General features: G+C 36.3%; 3 protein-coding genes and 4 non-coding genes across 7 annotated transcripts; 3 read left to right on the top strand and 4 right to left on the bottom strand.

Moving 5' to 3' along the window:
- Positions 1-9: 9 nt before the first annotated feature.
- Positions 10-8981, bottom strand: LOC141829848 (agglutinin-like). The gene is made up of 6 exons (XM_074717338.1): positions 8853-8981; positions 8523-8717; positions 8222-8432; positions 4920-5044; positions 403-522; positions 10-240 (listed from the first exon to the last, which is right to left on the bottom strand). The coding sequence occupies exons 1-6, from the start codon at positions 8979-8981 to the stop codon at positions 10-12; spliced, it is 1011 nt and encodes a 336-aa protein (XP_074573439.1).
- On the bottom strand, positions 1266-1346 carry TRNAL-AAG (transfer RNA leucine (anticodon AAG)). The gene has a single exon. It is a non-coding gene; the product is annotated as a tRNA-Leu (tRNA).
- On the bottom strand, positions 1446-1526 carry TRNAL-AAG (transfer RNA leucine (anticodon AAG)). The gene has a single exon. It is a non-coding gene; the product is annotated as a tRNA-Leu (tRNA).
- On the top strand, positions 2214-2317 carry LOC141830252 (small nucleolar RNA R71). Its single transcript, XR_012601943.1, has one exon. It is a non-coding gene; the product is annotated as a small nucleolar RNA R71 (small nucleolar RNA).
- Positions 8982-9422: 441 nt separating the features above from the next.
- TRNAL-AAG (transfer RNA leucine (anticodon AAG)) lies at positions 9423-9503 on the bottom strand. The gene has a single exon. It is a non-coding gene; the product is annotated as a tRNA-Leu (tRNA).
- A 649-nt stretch (positions 9504-10152) lies between these two features.
- Positions 10153-15577, top strand: LOC141829041 (nudix hydrolase 20, chloroplastic-like). The gene is made up of 10 exons (XM_074716460.1): positions 10153-10463; positions 10565-10629; positions 10969-11149; positions 11566-11646; positions 11913-12038; positions 12850-12929; positions 13805-13920; positions 14571-14691; positions 14944-15031; positions 15347-15577. Exons 1-9 carry the CDS (start codon positions 10191-10193, stop codon positions 15011-15013), a joined length of 1113 nt encoding a protein of 370 aa, XP_074572561.1. The 5' UTR covers positions 10153-10190; the 3' UTR covers positions 15014-15031; positions 15347-15577.
- Positions 15578-16353: 776 nt separating this feature from the next.
- LOC141829040 (V-type proton ATPase subunit G-like) lies at positions 16354-18605 on the top strand. Its single transcript, XM_074716459.1, has 5 exons — positions 16354-16430; positions 16816-16912; positions 17634-17734; positions 18086-18232; positions 18469-18605. The coding sequence occupies exons 2-4, from the start codon at positions 16825-16827 to the stop codon at positions 18221-18223; spliced, it is 327 nt and encodes a 108-aa protein (XP_074572560.1). The 5' UTR covers positions 16354-16430; positions 16816-16824; the 3' UTR covers positions 18224-18232; positions 18469-18605.
- The last annotated feature ends 350 nt before the right edge of the window (positions 18606-18955 follow it).

Raw genomic sequence — 18955 nt, 5'->3', positions numbered from 1 at the left:
TGGGATTGGTTAAGTTGTATAAATACCAATAGCATCAAGGTATTGACCACTGCGAGCAAAGAAGCCCACAATCTTTCCACCTTGTGCATTGAGAGTGAAAGGGCTTCCATTTTCTTCACCATAAGGCCCATAAGTCGCCTTGTTGCTCGTAAAAGTAAGCGATTTCACAACCAAGGAATCTCTTAAATACCCATAGTGGCCTCTTATGCTCGTCAAGTATTCATCCGCCCCCAAATCAAACTGCTTGTATAAATAATATGCTCGTAAGTTAACTATTGAAAGTTGCTCGAGAAACCTTATGAGTTAAGTAGGGTTTTAAGTTAGCAATTACCTCAGATGACCGCCCACCGCCTCCCCCCACCATTCGGTCGATTTGTGAATGCCGTTCCATTTGTATGATACTCGAATACCGTTAATGGCTGCAAAGTGACGAACCACCACCTTTAAGATGGAGGCTTTGCTATTCGCAATCATATCCTTTACTTCCCCTCCATTGCCTCCGCATGGCCCTATCTTATACACCTACACATAAAGGAAATTGTCGAGACTAACATGACTTGAGGATGATGTTCGCGATAATGAGTGATAAAGTTCTATCATATGATCGAAAACTATGAACCGTAAAATTAGCACTACTCGAGAAGTGTTATGTGCTACCGTTGGGGGCTCGTCGACACTCGAAGCTTCATCTTTCGGAGATGGTCGATCAGGGTTCTTGTGGATGAGTGAGGCACTCCAGTCGTAGAAGACTCTCCAGCAGTTGAAAAACTTGGGACAATATGCCATTGTAATTTGACAGCCGAAACTTAACCATATCGAATGAATTTAAAGGATTTGGAAAGAGAGATCGATACCTTCCCCTTCTCTTTCTTTTCTTTCTAGTTTCCACATTCTAGCGGAGGAAGCAAGAGAATGCTTGAGGGACGAGTGGAAAATGATACCTACCTATATTTTGTTCTTTCTTGATGCATAATTTTTTCACAAACATATATATATATACACGATTGAATATTAAAATCGAACCAAACCAATGAAATTTTAAATGAACCAAACCAATGAAATTTTAAATAAAAACCAAACTGGTGAAAAAATATATAATATTGTGAGTGGAATTTGAACTCACGCCCCTTCGGTCCATAACCTCGCCTTAGACCAACTTGACCATCAACTTTATGTTCTTTTGTTACCATATATATTAAAATTGAATTAAATCAATGGAATTTTTAAATTAAAAACTAAACTTGTGAAAAATTATGAACTGATATTGTTGAGAGTGGGATTTGAACCCACGCCCTTTCGGACCAGAACCTTAATCTGGCGCCTTAGACCAACTCGGCCATCTCAACGTTATAAGATGTATTCACCATATATAATTGAATATTATAATCGAACCAAACCAATGAAATTTTTTAAATTAAAAATTAAACTTGTGAAAAAATACAAATTGTTGAGAGTGGGATTTGAACCCACGCCCTTTCGGACCAGAACCTTAATCTGGCGCCTTAGACCAACTCGGCCATCTCAACATTGTGATTAACCATTATCTCTACTCATCTTTTCAGTTAACTGCCTAACCTTAATTGTGGATGGATTTAGAGTTCTTTATCAAATGAATACATTTGAACGATTTATTAATTTAAATGATCAAATTTAAATATATATTTATATTTAAATCATTAATATTTATGAATAAAGATCATGAATTATTAATAACTAATATTCATGATAAAATTGATGAACCATATTTATTAACAAAGCTCTGATCAAATTTATAAATTAAATAAAAATATAGTATCAATTCACTAATCAATTAAATAAAAAATAATTAAAAAATAATTTTAAATTAAGAACTTAATGAACAAATTAAGCTCGAATAACTATTTCAATTTCTTAATTCATTTTAAACTTCAATGCTTTTAGAATTCTAAAATGACTAAAATGCCCCATGATTATAATGCTGGCAAGTGCCAGCGGAATCGTGACGTGGCAAGTTTTTGAAAATTTTTACCACGTCATCATTCTTTGAAATGGTGAGATAGCACCAGACTAACGGTTTCAAAATTTTAAGGGCATTTTGATGATTTTAAGACATCAAAGGGTATTTTTGCAAAGAAGTCTTGTTCATTAAGGTACCTCCTGTAGCAGAATCCAAATATACCTTCGTTTGATAGTTGATCTCATTGTAGAATGTGTGAAGAACGAGCCATTTTTCCAATCTGTGGTGTGGGCACTATCTCAACATCCCTTTGAATCGGTCTCAAGCTTCAAATAAAGATTCAACATCCAATTGTGTGAAGCTTGAAATCATGTTGCGCATGTGGGATATCTTACTTGGGGGATAGAATTTGTTGAGAAAAACTTATTCACATTGTTCCCAAGTAGTGATGCTCTTCAGTGGAAGAGAAGCAAGCCAAGATCTTGCCCTATCTCTGAGTGAGAATTTGAAAAGCATGAGTCTGACTGTGTCCAAACCAACTCCGTTAATTCTCATGGTGCTATAATTATCTAAAAAGTTCTCCAAATGTAGATTGGGGTCCTCGTTTGGTCCGCCCCCGAATTGATTCTTTTGGATCATGGAGATAATGCATGCTTGATCTCAAAATTATTTACTTCTATGAATGGACGGGCGATGCTGGATAACACTCCTCTCGCACAAGGTGTAGCATAGTCCTTCAAAGGTTTGCTAGCCATCGTTTCTGGTGTATGTTCTTGTGCATCTAACCTCTGAAATTGAAGCCTTCTTTGCAAGGTTCTTTCGATTTCTAGATCGAAAGGAAACTCCGCTTATTTGGACCTACGCATGTACACCAAAAGAAAATATTATTATGCTTTCAGAAAAGAAGTAAAGAAATAAAAGTGAATGAATGGAAGAAAGAATATGGTGGAAAAACTCTAAATGTAAAAGTCTAATGAAAAATAGTGCACAGTCCCCGGCAACGGCGTCAAAAACTTGATAGGCTCCCGCAAGAGTACGGTTGTTGTCATGTAATAAAAAGTTATCGAATCCACAGGGACCACGAAATTAATCACTAGACTAGCACAAAAAAAGTTACGAATGAAATGGTTTTGGTGTTGGGGCGAGAAAGAAGGAGAATTGAATGACCTAATCCTCGAACGAAAGTGAATCACTATATGGTAGGTATGGGAAACGATCCTAGGATTTTGGAGTCCTTAAGAGTTATGGCTGATAGTATCATGGATGTTTTGTTATTTCTCAATGTTTATATCAATGTAGGGATTCTAACCAAGATATCCAATTAAACCTTGTCAGGCTTTATCGGAATTAAATCATGAATCTCTAAAGTTATGATTACTAGTTCGAGATGATACTTAGACAGCCCGATTCTATAGCTCTCTCGCTATCACTAGGCACTCCAGCAATACTACTGGTATCCTACCCTCTATCATCGAGTACTCAATTAAAGACCTCTTCCTAGTAATCAATTAACTATTAGTTTCCCTCATGAGAATTTGTTACAACTTAAGAATCTCCTCGGAAAGTCCGGTTAAAAAGGTTCACCTGCTGTCACAAGGCACCTCGGTCATATGATCCTAAGATTTCCTGTAAATCGTAATTCACTCTCATCCATATGAAATCAAGTCTTCAAAATATCACCAAATACGCACAAGATTCCATATAATAAAGTATAAGCATGTCATAGAAGATAACAAATACAAATCCATCAAATCAATCATCCATTATATCTCAATTTCTCCTACATCCTAGAATCAAAGAAATCTACTCCATGATGGAAGGAATACAATTCAAGAAGGAAGAAGAAGAATTCATTATTGTTCCAAAATCCAAGAAAGAAAAGGAAAAGGATTTATCAATATGTGCGGTCTTCCTTGAATTGTGATGTCCTCGTCGGCAGCGGATGGAAGCAACAGACTAGCCTCAGGAAGATATGACGGTGAATTCCCTCTCAGAACGTGGTTACGGCACCTCCTTTTTGTCCTCTGACGGCTCCCCCCAAAAGGATTCCAAAAAGTTGTTTAAATAGGCTTCTAGCGCGACATGGCCGTGTTTCACGGAACGACACGACCGTGTTTCATGGAACAGTCGAAAAACTCGACCCTAACTCCCCGCTGACACGACCCGAAGAAGCTATTGACCTAGAAGAGAGGCACGATCATGCCTGATAAGCATGGCCTCACCCAGCTGTGGCTTTGTTTCTAGGGCACGGTCGTGCCTTGTAGGCACGACCTGAAGATGTTGTGGTTATGTTTCTGGGGCACAGCCATGCCTAGCGGCACGGCCTGGAGAAGGAGCTCTTCTGAGAGCATGGCACGACCATGCCTTGTACGCATGGCCCAGTCTTGGCTTGTGTTGTTCCTTCTTCATTCTACCTTGTTTCACCCCGATTTCCATCCTACAAGTGCAAAAGTATAAGAGCAGACCTCCAAATTAGAAAATAGAGAAAATGTAACTAGTGCATGAATAAAAGATGTGATAAACATAGAGCATTGACATGAAAATATATAAAGATGTCCAATAAAAGCAGTAAAAATATATACATACCCTACACACATCAATAGCTATTTGAGAAACTCTCTCAGGCAGCTTGAGTACAATCTGTACTTTCTTTTTTTCCAGTGTTTGTGATAGTTGGGTCATAGGACCTTCTTGTAAGGAATATACCTCTTCTCACGGAGTCCTTTTTAACTTCTTGATATCAGTGTGGCTTGATCTCATATAGGACCATAGCCGTAATGGCTTGATCTCCTCGGACCGAGCCAACCTGATCATCTACTAGGAACTTTATCTTCTGATGGAAAGTAGAAACTACTACTTGAAAAGCACTGAGTGCAGGTCTTCAGAGAATAACATTGTACGAGGATGGAGCATCTACTACGGTAAAAATAACACTTCGAGTTTGGATTAAAGGCTCTTGCCCTAAGGAAAGAGGGAGGCTAACCTGTCCCAATGGTTGTACTTTGTGTCCAGTAAATCCAAATAAAGCAGTAGACATGGATTTCAACTCGGATTTCTCTATCTGCATCTGACTGAAGGTCTCTTTGTATAGTATGTTGATAGAACTACCTGTATCAATGAAGACCCAAGCTAATTCATAGTTGGCTATTATGGCATGAATGACTAAAGCATCATCATGAGGAGTAGAGACCCCTTTAAGATCTTGTGGCCCAAAGCTGATCGTAGGTCCCTTGGTTTTACCCCTTTGGTGCTGATACCATAACTTTCCAGTCTTCTCCCATGAGCTTTCCTGGCATGATTAGAATCTCCATCTATAGATCCTTTTGAGATCATGTTGATGATGCCTCAATGAGGAGAGTTCTTCGACCTGAGTTTGATTAGTATGTGTTGGTTCTCTTCTTCGTCTTGTCCGATGACCTTGAGGTGACTCAGGAGAACATCTTCTTGAGGATCTGACATCTCGACCCTAGACAACACTCGCTTGATTTCTTTCTGAATACACGGCTACAATCCATAAACATAACAAAACTAAATCACAAGTACTAAAACTGAAATATTAACCACAACTATTATTCTATAGCATGCATCCACAAACCGAAACATATATATGAAAATCCATAAGACAGATCAAGTTCTGACACATATCTATCGATAACATAATAAAACTAAAACCAAAGAGACGACATCATCTCAATAGGGGACTAGTAGCGCAGCTCCAGATTGACATCAACCTGAAAAGAATGTAATCAACGGGGTGAGTTCAAAGAACCCAGCAGATATCCAATAGATATGTATAGTAAACTATCCCTAGCAGTAATAGTCATAACAGTACAGTCTCCTAAAAGGATAGTAAGAAATGCAAAATTGGAAGAATGAGAGAGCTGTACATACCAGAATCTCCTACCAAAATGCATCAGGTATCCTGTATGTGCATGTCAAACAAATGCAACAACCAAAATGCAGCAAGCATAAATGCAATCCATGCAGTATGCACATGATGCAATGACATGGTCACCCCTGACGCCAGTCAGCCACCGTCACCACGATGGTGAGGTCGAGTGGGTAGGGCTGTGACAACTGTGCACTCTGCCATCACTGCTCCTGAGTGACCGAGTGGACAGGATGCTGTCGGAGTACACCTATCCTCCTGCCCCAAGTAATATGGGAGAGCAAAGCTCTCATCTCCTCGTGTCACGATGCGAAGGAGGGATCCCTGTATGCTACCACGCTGCGGAACCACTACCCCTGAGCAGCCGAGCGGAGCATGACAGAGCAACTGCACACACCCTCCTGATGTACCACTAACCCATGAGTGGCAGCGTGTGCAGACCATGTAACTGACGACGGACTCAACTACAAAGGAGTCGACGACCGCCAGCATGCAATCATGCAAGGATGGTGCATGACGCTAATGCATACAAGGTATATCTAGTGAATAGACAATGCCCAATAAAGAACGGTATATCACTACTATGATGAATCCATATACACATGCAAGTATCAACATGCTAAGGAACTAAACAGGTATCAGGTAAAAATGGTATATAACATGTATAAGCAAGTAGTGATATACCAAGGCATATATAAAAGCATAAATAGCATTACTACTAGCTATAGCAAAATTATACATGTCGAATAACTTATCTAAAAAGATAAGACAAGATACCCGCCTTTAGAAAGTGATCCGTATCCGAAAAGAACCCCCGTCCCGAAAATCCGATAGCAAGTCAATATCCTGTACCCATTTTACTTTGTTATCAGCTTTGTAGGATTTAGTGAAAACTGTTAAAAATCATATATCTATAAATTAATTCAAATATATAGCTTTTCCTTTCAATTCCTCCTTGTGACAGTATAAATATCCAATTTAAGCTTCCTATGCCTACCTAACTATGTTCGTATTGTATTTCTAAATTAACTGCATATTTAAAGACAGTCACCTAGGCTCACAGTCTGCGAGATTATCTTGATACAGATTAGTAGGACAGAATGGAAAGGGAAGGAAAGGAGGAAAGATAGCACAGGAAAAAGGAGAATAAGCATATCCCATTTGTTAAGATACTAATCAGTAAGGGAAATGGTAAGAAATCTATAAGCCTTTCCTATAAATCCACATTCCCCTTATTTAATAAATGTATAATGGAGTGAGAAGAAAAACAAACTGTTGCTTTCCATTTCTCCTTCCAGAGCATTCAAATTACTTATCATTCTTAGTGGATTGAAAACAATCCCCTTTTATTTTACCATCCTTTCCCTTTCTTATCTTGAATCTAAACAAGCTCTGAAAGAACGCTTAAAAAATAACTTTCTTCTTAATACAATTATATCTGTATAGAAACTAACATCATTTTCTATAGCTGCATTGGAAAGGTCATTTTAAAACTGAAATCATGTCTTAATTTCAGAAATAAATTCTAGAATTCTGACAAGTTTCAGAATTCAGATTCAGATCCTTACCTCAATCAGAAAAATCCTAGATCCAGAACCAAACTACGGTTCTTCCACCCTGTCCACACCACCAAACTCCTTAATTCCTCCTTGCTGCCGAACCCAAAAGAAACCCTCAGCAAACCGAAGCAATCCAACCCAGCAGCAAATACCCAGAAATAAAGCAGGACCTCACCTCCGTTCCGTTGCTCAGCGGCGGCTAGGGAAGGAAGGCGGCAGAGGGTTGCGGCTAGGGCTCAAAGGTGCGGCGGCTGCTCTGTTCAGGCGACCAGCGATGGAGGCGGCGGCCCGAATGCAGCGGCGGTAGGCGGCGAGCAACGCTGCCTCAGAGAAGACGGCGATCAGTTTCTCGACGTGGCTGGGCAGCGGCGATTTCCCTCAGGTTGGGCGGAAGCAACACGAGTAGAGGAGGAGAGGGAAAGGAGAAGGCACAGTGTCGAGCAAGGAGAAGAGGTAAAGCTGTTACCGGCGGAAGAAGTAAAGGAGAAGAAGAAAACCGAAGCGAGGAGGCGGCGTTGGTTTCGACGAAGGAAGGGAAAACGCTCCGGGCGGGAGAAGATGTAGGGGTTATGGATTCCTAATGGGTTTCGGATTTTAAACCCGTTAACCCATTAAATCTCTTTTTTTTTAATTACCGTATTTTACATTGTCTCTTTGTATACTTCCTTTTAAGTAAATGTAGGACGTTTCTAATCTTGTATGTTTCTAGCAACCATAAGATAGAATAAAATTTATTTAAATATAGATGATGATATAGTAGAGAATAAAGTTCAATCATATAGAAGGATTCACATAGTCAACCCATCTAGTGGGATTGTGGTTAAGTTGTATAAATACCAATAGCACTAAGGTAGCTGCCAATAGTAAAGAAGCCCACAATCTTTCCACCTTGTGCAGTGAGATTGAAAGGGCTTCCATTGTCTTCACCATAAGGCCCATAAGTCGCCTTGTTGCTCACAAAAGTAAGCGATTTCACAACCAAGGAATCTCTTAAATACCCATAGTGGCCTCTTATGCTCGTCAAGTATTCATCCTCCCCCAAATCAAACTGCCCGTATAAATAATATGCTCGTAAGTTTACTATTGAAATTTACTCGAGAAACCTTATGAGTTAAGTAGGTTTTAAGTTAGCAATTACCTCAGATGACCACCCAATGGATCCCCACCACCATTTGGGCGACTTGTGAATGCCGTTCCATTTGTATGATACTTGAATACCGTCAATGGCTCCTGCAACGTGATGAACCACTACCTTTAAGAAGGAGGCTTTGCTATTCCAAATTATATCGTGGACTTGCCCTCCAGTGCCTCCGCAAGGCCCTATCTTATACACCTACACACAAAGGAAATTGTCGAGACCAACATGACTTGAGGATGATGTTCACGATAATGAATGATAAAGTTTTATCATACGATCGAAAATTATGAACCGTAAAATTAGCACTACTCGAGAAGTGTTACGTGTTACCGTGGGGGGCTCGTCGACACTCGAAGCTTCATCTTTCGGAGATGGTCGATCAGGGTTCTTGTGGATGAGTGAGGCACTCCAGTTGTAGAAGACTTCCCAACAGTTGAAGAGCTTGGGACAATATGCCATTGTAATTAGACAGGCGAAACTTAACCATATCGAATGAATTTAAAGGATTTGGAAAGAGAGATCGATACCTTCCCCTTCTCTTCTTTGTAGTTTTCAGTTTCTAGCGGAGGAAGCAAGAGAATGCTTGAGGGACGAGTGGAAAATGATACCTACCTATATTTTGTTCTTTCTTGATGCGTAATTTTTTCACAAACATATATATATACACCATTGAATATTAAAATCGAACCAAACCAATGAAATTTTAAATGAACCAAACCAAGAAATTTTAAATAAAAACCAAACTGGCCCTTTCGGACCAGAACCTTAATCTGGCGCCTTAGACCAACTCGGCCATCTCAACAATGTGACTTACTGCCACCATATATAATTGAATATTAAAATCAAACCAAACCAATGAAATTTTTTAAGTTAAAAACAGAACTTGTGAAAAGTACAACTTGTTGAGAGTGGGATTTGAACCCACGCCTTTTCGGACCAGAACCTTAATCTGGCGCCTTAGACCAACTCGGCCATCTCAACATTTTGCCTAATTGTCACTATTATAGTCTACTCATCTTGTTAATTAAGTGGTTAAATGTGCTTGGATTTCGAGTTCGGATGATTGAAATAATTATCAAATGATAAATTTGAATGATTTATTAATTTAAATATATATTTATTTAAATCATTAATATTTATAAATAAACATCATGAATTATTTATAAATAATATTCATGATAAAATTGATGAACCATGTTTATTAATAAAAGCTCTAATTTAAAAAAAAACTGATTAAATAAAAATATAATATTAGTTCACTAACCAATTAAATAAAAAATAAATAAATAAACAAATTTAAATTAAGAACTTAATGAACAAATTAAGCTCCAATAACAATTTCAATTTCTTAATTCATTTTAAATTTTCAATGCTTTTAGAATTCTAAAATCACTAAAATGCCCCATGATTATTATGTTGGCAATTGCCAGCGGAATCGTGTGACGTGGCAAGTTTTTGAAATTTTTTACCACGTCATCATTCTTTGAAATGGTGAGATAGCACCGGACTAACGGTCACAAAATTTTAAGGGCATTTTAATGATTTTAAGACATCAAAGGGTATTTTTGCAAAGAAGTTATTCCGTACCAGGAACGGCGTCCACTTCCAAGCTCCAAGTAATCAATAGTCGACCGCCGCCCCGATCCCGATGCCTGCCAGATCTCGCTGATGGGCAATCTCACGGGCTGCGTCCGCCTCCCGTCGGCGGCCGTGGCCAGTCCTCTGGCCTCCTTCCGCTTCTCCACTCTCCCGCCGCGGTTGGCTCGTCCCGGAATCAGGCTCACGAAACCCCTGAGGCGATTCGCTTCGCTCGCGGCTTCGACCGCCCGAGCATTCGACTGGGACGACGTCGTTCGGGTCGCCGAGGAGGTTCGCGAAGACGAGGATCCTTCTGATCTCAGTGGGTACTTTGAGAAAGTTCAGCTCTGCAACCGTGGATCGGTGCGCCGCGCCCCTTCTCCTTGCGGAGTTTTCGTTCTTTTCATTCTTTTTTTACATTAATGGTTTTCTCAATGTGGCGAGTTTGCTGGAGACATGTGCAGGATTTGCAATCGGAGTTCGTACCTTTTCTGGTTGAGGATCAAATTGTTGGATACGTTCATAATCGGTATGTGCTGTTGGCATTGACTATCTCACATAATTTTGGAAGATGCAGTAGATGATCTACCGTGAATTCTCGAGCAAGCATTATTTCATCCCAATCTCATTTTCTTTTTAGCTGCTGTATTCGAATGAGGCATCTGGAAAATTGTTAAAAAGTTTGGTCAAGCTAAAAGTTATTGGACTCTCTAGAATACCTATTTATAAAGCTGCTTACTTGTTGGTTATTTATTTATCATTTCTCGATGAATTGAAACTGTATGTAATTATTGATATCTGTACTCATCATGGGAACATTTGGGTGCGTAAAATTCAAGTTCAGGCTTCTAAAAATCTCCTGTACCAGGTTTCTGGACCACCTAAGACAATTTGAGGAGGTTTTTAAAGTAGATTTCGGCGAGAATGAATCCTATACTGGAGGTAATGTTCAATTGCACTCTTCACTTTTGACACCCGAGGAGAGAACAATGGCAGTTGGAAATGCAATCAAATGCTTGGGAGGGCTGATTCCAGGTATTCGGAATGAGGTATTCTATGGACCTTTTAAGATATAACAAGGTTATGCTTGGGGTTGGAAATTGGTTTGCTAGTTAGATATTCTGTTACTTATCATAATGTGATACTGCATCGTAACTACATTGTTTACATGAATATTGGCATATGGCTCAAATTTTACCATTGAAATCTAAGTATCACCAGCAGAACTTATCATGCTTGAGAAATCTATGGTCTTTCCCTTAGCTTGTCGTTTAAGTATGTGGAATCCCTTAGTACCTCCGTTTACCTTTTCATGATTGAGAAATTTATGGTGGCCATCTTATCTTTCACCATAGACTTGTATTATATCATGTTGGCTACGTGTGTACAAAAGAGTGAGATACATATTTTAATTTGTTGTCTGCTCTTGTTGTTTTCTAACGTCTTTCTTTGTGAATCATGGTAGTTATATCCAGTTAAGCCATCATTCGATGAGCCTGTATTATTCTCTCTAGAACGTGCTGCCGCACCTTATTTTGGCATAAAGGTTTGTTCTTTTTTCCTTTCCAAATAATATATCATTCTGAAATCTGTTAACTGCCCTTGTCTTGGTTATCAGGTGTAATCTTTAGGGAATGAAGTTTTTGTTATTTGTCCATATGTTTATGCAATTCCAGTTCTTTCTTTTTACTATCATTATTGTTTTTGTTGTCTTCATTATTAGATTATCTCAGATCATGTTTTGGGAATGAGATAAACTATTTTTGACTAATCTTCTACTTTGTGTTTTCCTTCTTTTACTTTTTTCTCTAGGCATATGGTGTTCATATGAATGGTTATGTGGAGATTAATGGGGAAAATTTTCTATGGATTGGGAAGAGAAGCATTTCAAAGCAAACGTTTCCTGGAATGCTTGATCATCTCGTTGCTGGAGGCCTGGTATATTCTTAGTTTCTATGATGCCATGTTTTTGAGTAATTCTATATTTCTGTGATGCATCATATAACCTAAATCATTAAGGATAGTTATCACTGATAGATCGTTTCCTTGTTCTACCTTTTAAATTTCATGGACTATCAGTCCTTACCTATACACTTTTCATAGTTTCAACTATGTGAATTTCTGCTCCCTGTTGTATATTCATATTGATTAGTTGAATTTAAGATGAACTGCATGTTAATCCATGGAGTGAATTTATTAAATATTATGTCCTTAATAACTTTAAAACAATATTTAAACAATTTCCCTCATGCTGCCGTATAAAGTAACACTTCTGATCATGTGTCCAAGCAAGGCTTTATAGTACTTAGCAGATGGGAATAAGTGAGCTGTAATCATTAAATGCTAAAGAATTATATTATTGTTTGATTTTCTTCTCTTATCAATACCTATATGAATAAAATGCATGTCCGTATACAAATATCTACACATGCACTGGTGAACATGCACATATCTTAGCTAGTTGGTCTATTTCATTAAAAAGATTATCTTTCTCTCTAGTTCCATGAACCTAGTGCTGTTAAGTCTACAAACTAGGCAAAAACAAATTTCAGTTTCCTTTGTGTGATTTTGTGTTACATTCTATTTTCTGGAATTGTTGGTTGATGGTCAAAGCTGATCTAAGCAAGTGAGACATTTAGTTTCTTCTTATTGCTGTGATGAGTTTCTTGTTTTTGACTACTAAGTACATTTAGTAGTAAACTAAAGAATTATTGACTTATGATCAAATTCAACCATTTTATATATTCAGCCACATGGTATGAGCTGCAAAGAGAATCTCCAGAAGGAATGTGAAGAGGAAGCTGGAATTCCAAGATCTTTGTCCAATGTGTATGTTTAGAATTTCCCATTTAGTTGTATTTATTAATTGTCGGTCAACGCTTCCATGTTTTGTTTTTAACTTGAGGTTTATGTATGATCAGAGAAGTCTCATATGTGCACATTTGACTGCTAACCATGTCATTTAGTGCTTTTTTGATTGCTAGATAGAATTTGTTACTTTCATTTCATTGCACCATAATGAATATCACATTAAGAGATCATTTATCTTTAATTCTAGTGGATTAAATATCTATAATTGGTTTCGATTATTTTATGCTACCTTTTTTAAGTGCCTATATCTATGAATTTTGGTGATAGATGAAAAGGTTCTCATTGATGATCAAGAATTTAGTCAAAGATGGATAACTTATTTTTACAAATAATCATTCAATTATATTCTACATAAAATTTAGTTTTATAGAATGAAATTTATGGTAAATTTAGGAATATTATTTTTTTTAAACTTAAGAAAAAGTAATTTTCACTTAAGTCCAGTTTGTAATAGTGAACTGGAGCTTATTAAAATCTAAAATAATTGCTAGCCTTATAACCAAATCAAAAGACAGGTTCAGTTTATTTAATCTCAGAATTAGGTTGGATACGTCAAATCTCTATTTAAATCTTCTTTAGTATCATATATGCATGATGAAATGATAAAGTAATATGGTTCTGAGTATTTGAAATATTTGGATGTGGCTCAATTTGGGCAACTTCGAACCAATTTTATTTTCAATTGTTCCTTTTGACGTCAAATCTTGGTTCAAGTAATTTCCATTTTTGAAAAAAAAAAAAAAATGGTCCACTTATGACTTTTGGGTATTATCGGTTTATTCTGATTTCTCTGCATCCATGCTTCTTTTGAACAAAAGTTATTTTCACTGCAGTGCCACATCAGTTGGTGCTGTATCTTACATGGATATGGATGGATATAGTTTCAAAAGAGACGTTCTCTTCTGTTATGATTTAAAACTCCCTGTTGATTTTATCCCCAAAAATGAAGGTAACTTTCTCACAGAGAAATTTCCTTTTATAAACTTGATATTCTTGCAATTTAAATGTATGTTTCTTGCTGGGTTCGTCCTTTATCATTGTTTGCACATTTTCATCTATAATGTTTTTGTTGCTGGCATTCCCAATTCTGTTATATTTGCCTCTCTATCATACCTAGTGTCTTCTTTGAATTAGTTCATTATGAGTTTCTTGGTGGTCCGCCAATAACTATCCAGACTGATAACAACTAAAAAACATTTAACGCCAATCAAAGACCGGTTATTGAACTTTACCATTCATTACATCAGTGTAATAGAAATGATGTACTGATGTAGAAGGGAGAAATCAGGATTCTTCAAACTGTAACCATTAGACTGCTTTAAACATAACACACGGTACCTCTATATTACTGTTCTTCACACAATAAGCCAGAATCAATGGCATGACAGTTTAACTAAAGTTTGAAATAGGTTTTAATCATATTTTGATAGTACTATCTGTGCTGAATGGAAATTATAATGAAAAGTGAACACATTTGTCTCCTTCATCCAATATTTTGGCACATTTCTAGCTTTTACAAATATGTTTATTGTGTTACCGAAACATCCAACAATCTTGGTTGCTTGCTTATAACATTTCATAATATGCTAACTTCTGCAGATGGAGAGGTAGATAGCTTCAGATTAGTTCCAGTTACTCAGGTTGCAAATGTAATTCGGAGAACCAAGTTCTTCAAACCAAATTGTGCTCTCGTCATTATTGATTTTCTATTCCGCCATGGGTTCGTACATCTTACTTAAGTCTTGGGAATTTTTAGGTCTTTCTGTCAGCCACACTATTACCTCATATAAATGTAAAAAGAATTTTTATATATTGTTGATTATTGTTGTGATTTTAAATAATAGTGCTTTTTTACTCCTTTCGATCCAATGCAACATGCTAATACACAGCATTGAAAAGTTTATCATTTAGCATCTGATCTTTCTCACCATAAACCGCTGCACTCTGAATCTCTGATGTTTTGCATGCCCAGATACATAACTCCTGATGAACAGGGTTACTTAAAGCTGCTCCAGAGCCTACGCAGTGGCGATTGCTCCTAAGAATTTGCTCTTATTTAGGTAACTTTCTCTTTGAACAACTATTGAGGTCCTAGTTTTCTTTGCAACTAGTTGATGTATTAAGATGCCATCTAATCAAGGCTTCATCTTTTTAGACTTTAAAGGAATTGCATGATCATCCTATAGACTTTATTTCCATGGTTACTGCCCTATCGGAGATTTTCATTCATGATGATTGATTGCTTGAATCTAAAAGCTAGCTCTTGATTTTCTTTAGAAGGTTTATGCAGACTCTTTTAGAATCATTATTTTGACTTGTACAAATTTATTTATTTTTTCACATACAAACAAGTTAGTGGATACTTCTTGTCGCAGAGCTTCATGAAGATGATCGAGAACTTCAATAAAGGATTGAAAACAACTAGATCACAAAGTGCTGAGAACTCTACGTTTAGCAGCAGAGATTGGTGAATGGTGATTACTGATTCATTCAAAGTGCCCGATTCTTCATGTTCTGTTCAGTTATTTCTTCCCTTTTTTTGAGATTTTAAATCTGCCATAACAGTGGCAGATTATCACCCTTTTTCCAAAAATTTATTTAACATTATATTTCTAATTACAAAATCTTTATTCAGTGAATATATATCTTGTATAATTTAGACACAATAACATAATTTATGTCCATGGGTATGTGCGTAGCAAAGATTTATTTTGAAATTTTTATAATTATTTTATTTTTTATTAAAGTTAATTTTTTAATCTATTTATCTTGAATTCTTGAAATTAATTTTTCAACATATTTATTTGAATTTTCGAATTATTTTAATTTTAATTCATTAAATTTATTAATTTTATTTAACTTTTTAAATTATTTATTAGTCTTATTTTATTTTTTTATTTAATATTGATTTATAAAAATTATATATTCAATAATAAATTTATTTTTTAAAATATAATTTATTTAATAATAAAATTATATATATACGATAAAGATTATAATTAAATGGTGGTTATTAAGCGGCAAGATATGATATATTATAGGATATTTTTTTAATAGATTGAAAATCTCTAAGACAAGCCGTCCCCATCCAAAATTATTTACCTGAATTATTTAAAAAAATCATTAGTTTACAAACTATAGTTTCTTATGCTAACCGAGCTCGTTTAATGGGCCAATACGGAAAACCCATCAGCATCTTAATGGGTTTTTGTTGGGCCTGGCCCACTCCATTGCACTACTATCCTTGTGTTCAAGCCATGTTTCCAGTAATACCCTTAAAGTTCACTAAAAAAGACTCTCATGTCCCATCTCTCCAAATAGTACTCTTTATATATATTATTACGACTCACATTTCTGTCTCTTTATTTTTTTCGCTTTCCATTTCCCAAATCGTTCGGAGCACCGATCGCTAGCGTCGTCGTCGTTCTCATCGCCGGTGATCTCGTCTTCTGCAAAGAGGTAATCATCACCGTCCTTTCCCTATTTCCGTTCTCTCTTCTGGTCATTGCTTCGCGATCCATTAATCTCGCTCGATCGGTGTTTTTTTTTTCTTTCGTTATTTTGCCCCATCAATTCTCCTCGCGATTTTCTGGGTTGATCGTATTATCTCGGCTTCATTGTTCGAAATGTGCAAGATTTGGTCATTGGCGATGTGATCTTGTTCAGATCGGCTTGGGTCGGCGCTGGATGATATGATTCTCATCAGCTTTTCCGGATAATTTAGGAATAACCACAATGCAATTTGATTTTGTGATAATTTATGTTCGTTATAAACGGATCGAGTTCTTCTCTCACAAGTTATATTTTTGTTAACTTTTTAATTTTTTTTTAAAAAATTGTATAGACTAGAGGAATGGATTCTGTTAGAGGACAACGTGGAATACATATGCTGCTGGCTGCTGAGCAAGAGGCTCAAGAGATTATATCCAATGCCAGAAACAGTAAGTTCTTCCCCTGTCGCTTCTTTTACAGAATCCATTAATACTACTCTTCTTTCTTTATATATCCATTCAAGTTTCTTATATGGCAAACATTAAAAAGTTGTTGTGGCGAATGATGCGATCCCACTACGACATGACTAATACATTATTGTATTGCAGGATTGTAAGTTTGTATCTTCACCAAAGTTAATGACCGAGTATGCTTTATGTCTTAGAGAGCTGGGCTGCTGTTAAGAAGCAAAATGCACATAAAATTAGTGTAGTAAGGATGAGAATTTAAGATTATTGTGTAGAATTACTAGAAAGAATAAATAATAATAATAATAATAATTGAGAACAATTAGGTGTAGATGATAAGATTAGAGTGAACAGAATGATAGAGCATGGATGGATATTTTAAAGAGAACTAATAGATTTTACAGCTTGAAGAGTTGAATCTCTTAAAGTGGAACGGAAAGTTTAAGGGTTAAGATTAGGAGATCAAAGAAAACTTTAATCAATATAATAAAAATGATTTAAAATCACTAGTCTTGTATAGTGGTCAGTGGAAGAATAGGATTCATGTAGGCAAACACAACTTGACGATGATAGATGATGATGATCTTCACAAAAGTTCCTTTTTTGTTGAAAATCCAAAATATTGGAATGATTTGTATGCGAATTGTTTTAAAATTAAGTTAGCAATGGTATATACTCATAACATATAGTGTGTCTATTACAGCGAAGACTGCGAGGTTGAAGCAAGCTAAGGATGAAGCAGAGTGGGAAGCGGCTGCTTATCGGGCCTCTTTAGAAGAGGATTACAAAAGAAAAGTTTCTGAGGTGATGCATTAAGTTAACAAATTTTCCATCGTCCATGCAATCTCAATACTTAAGAACAAATTATGAAATCCTAACTATTTAGGTCACTACATGATTCTTATCTCTTATCAAACTAGATGCACGGCATAATACTTAGATCTTTTAAATTACTTTAATTATCGTAAATGGAGTCTTTCGTCTCCATCTACATGGTATTTAAATCTAACCAATTCAACTTATCTAAACATAGAATTTATTGGTTATCTTGGAACAAAGAATACCTCAATGTTTATTCATGTCATCTTAAAGACGATCTATAATTTCATCCTACTCTTTCTCTTAAAGAAAAGAATACCTCAATGTTTTTTGCAGGCATCTGGTAGTTCTGGTTGGAATGTGAAAAAGCTCGACGAGGAAACAGAGATCAAGATCCAAAGGCTGAAGGATGCATCCTCAAAGGTTCACGGAGATGTAATCAGCATGCTACTGAAGCATGTCACAACTGTTTGAATCGCCCAGGTCACTTGGCCTTCCAAATCCCATGACACTTCATAAACCCAGTTTTCTTTCTACACTGAAATAAATTATGAATACAACAAGCTTAGATATTTAAACAAATCGATAGATTTCTTTTCTGCCCTTTGTGAGTCTAAATCAGAGTTTACTCGAAGAGTAAAAGAATGTGGAATGAGAAATATTGACACAAAGTCGACCTAAATATCACTATTTTTTTTTCAATTCTCTTGCTATTTCAGGTGTCAAGAAAGTGAAGCTTTGACTTGCTGTTAAGTCTTCCTTTGCTACTTGGATTTCAACAATGTGATTCTTTCATTTATTGGTTTCACAACGATTGTAATAAAAAGCCAGGAAGTGGATGGTTTGTAGTGGTCAACCCTAATTCTTTGGTTTTAGTGTGATATGACAACATGTATTTAGCAACTTCTGATCCTGTCCTTTTTTTATTATGCTTGGAGTTTTGAGAGTATTTTTAGAACCAAATGATATAGATAGTTCCATCGCATTTTTAATGTTTACAAATTTTAATGTTTGTTTAATTCCTTAGATATAGATGGCTCTAATTTTAAAGAGTTGATATAAGAAATCGAATTTAGTCTGATGCAGTTTGAGTTATAGTATGACAATAAAGTATGTTCTTTTCCTTTGATGTATAATAGATTGGTTTGCCGAAAGAATTTACTTGTGATAGATTTAATAACTTTATTTTTTTTAAAAAAAAGTTAT

This window comes from Curcuma longa, chromosome 5 (genome assembly GCF_044706935.1).
Source record: "Curcuma longa cultivar G26 ecotype Majalengka, Jawa Barat chromosome 5, ITB_CL_G26_1.1, whole genome shotgun sequence".
In the NCBI taxonomy this organism is placed as follows: Eukaryota; Viridiplantae; Streptophyta; class Magnoliopsida; order Zingiberales; family Zingiberaceae; genus Curcuma; species Curcuma longa.
This window is presented reverse-complemented; position numbering and strand designations above follow the sequence as displayed.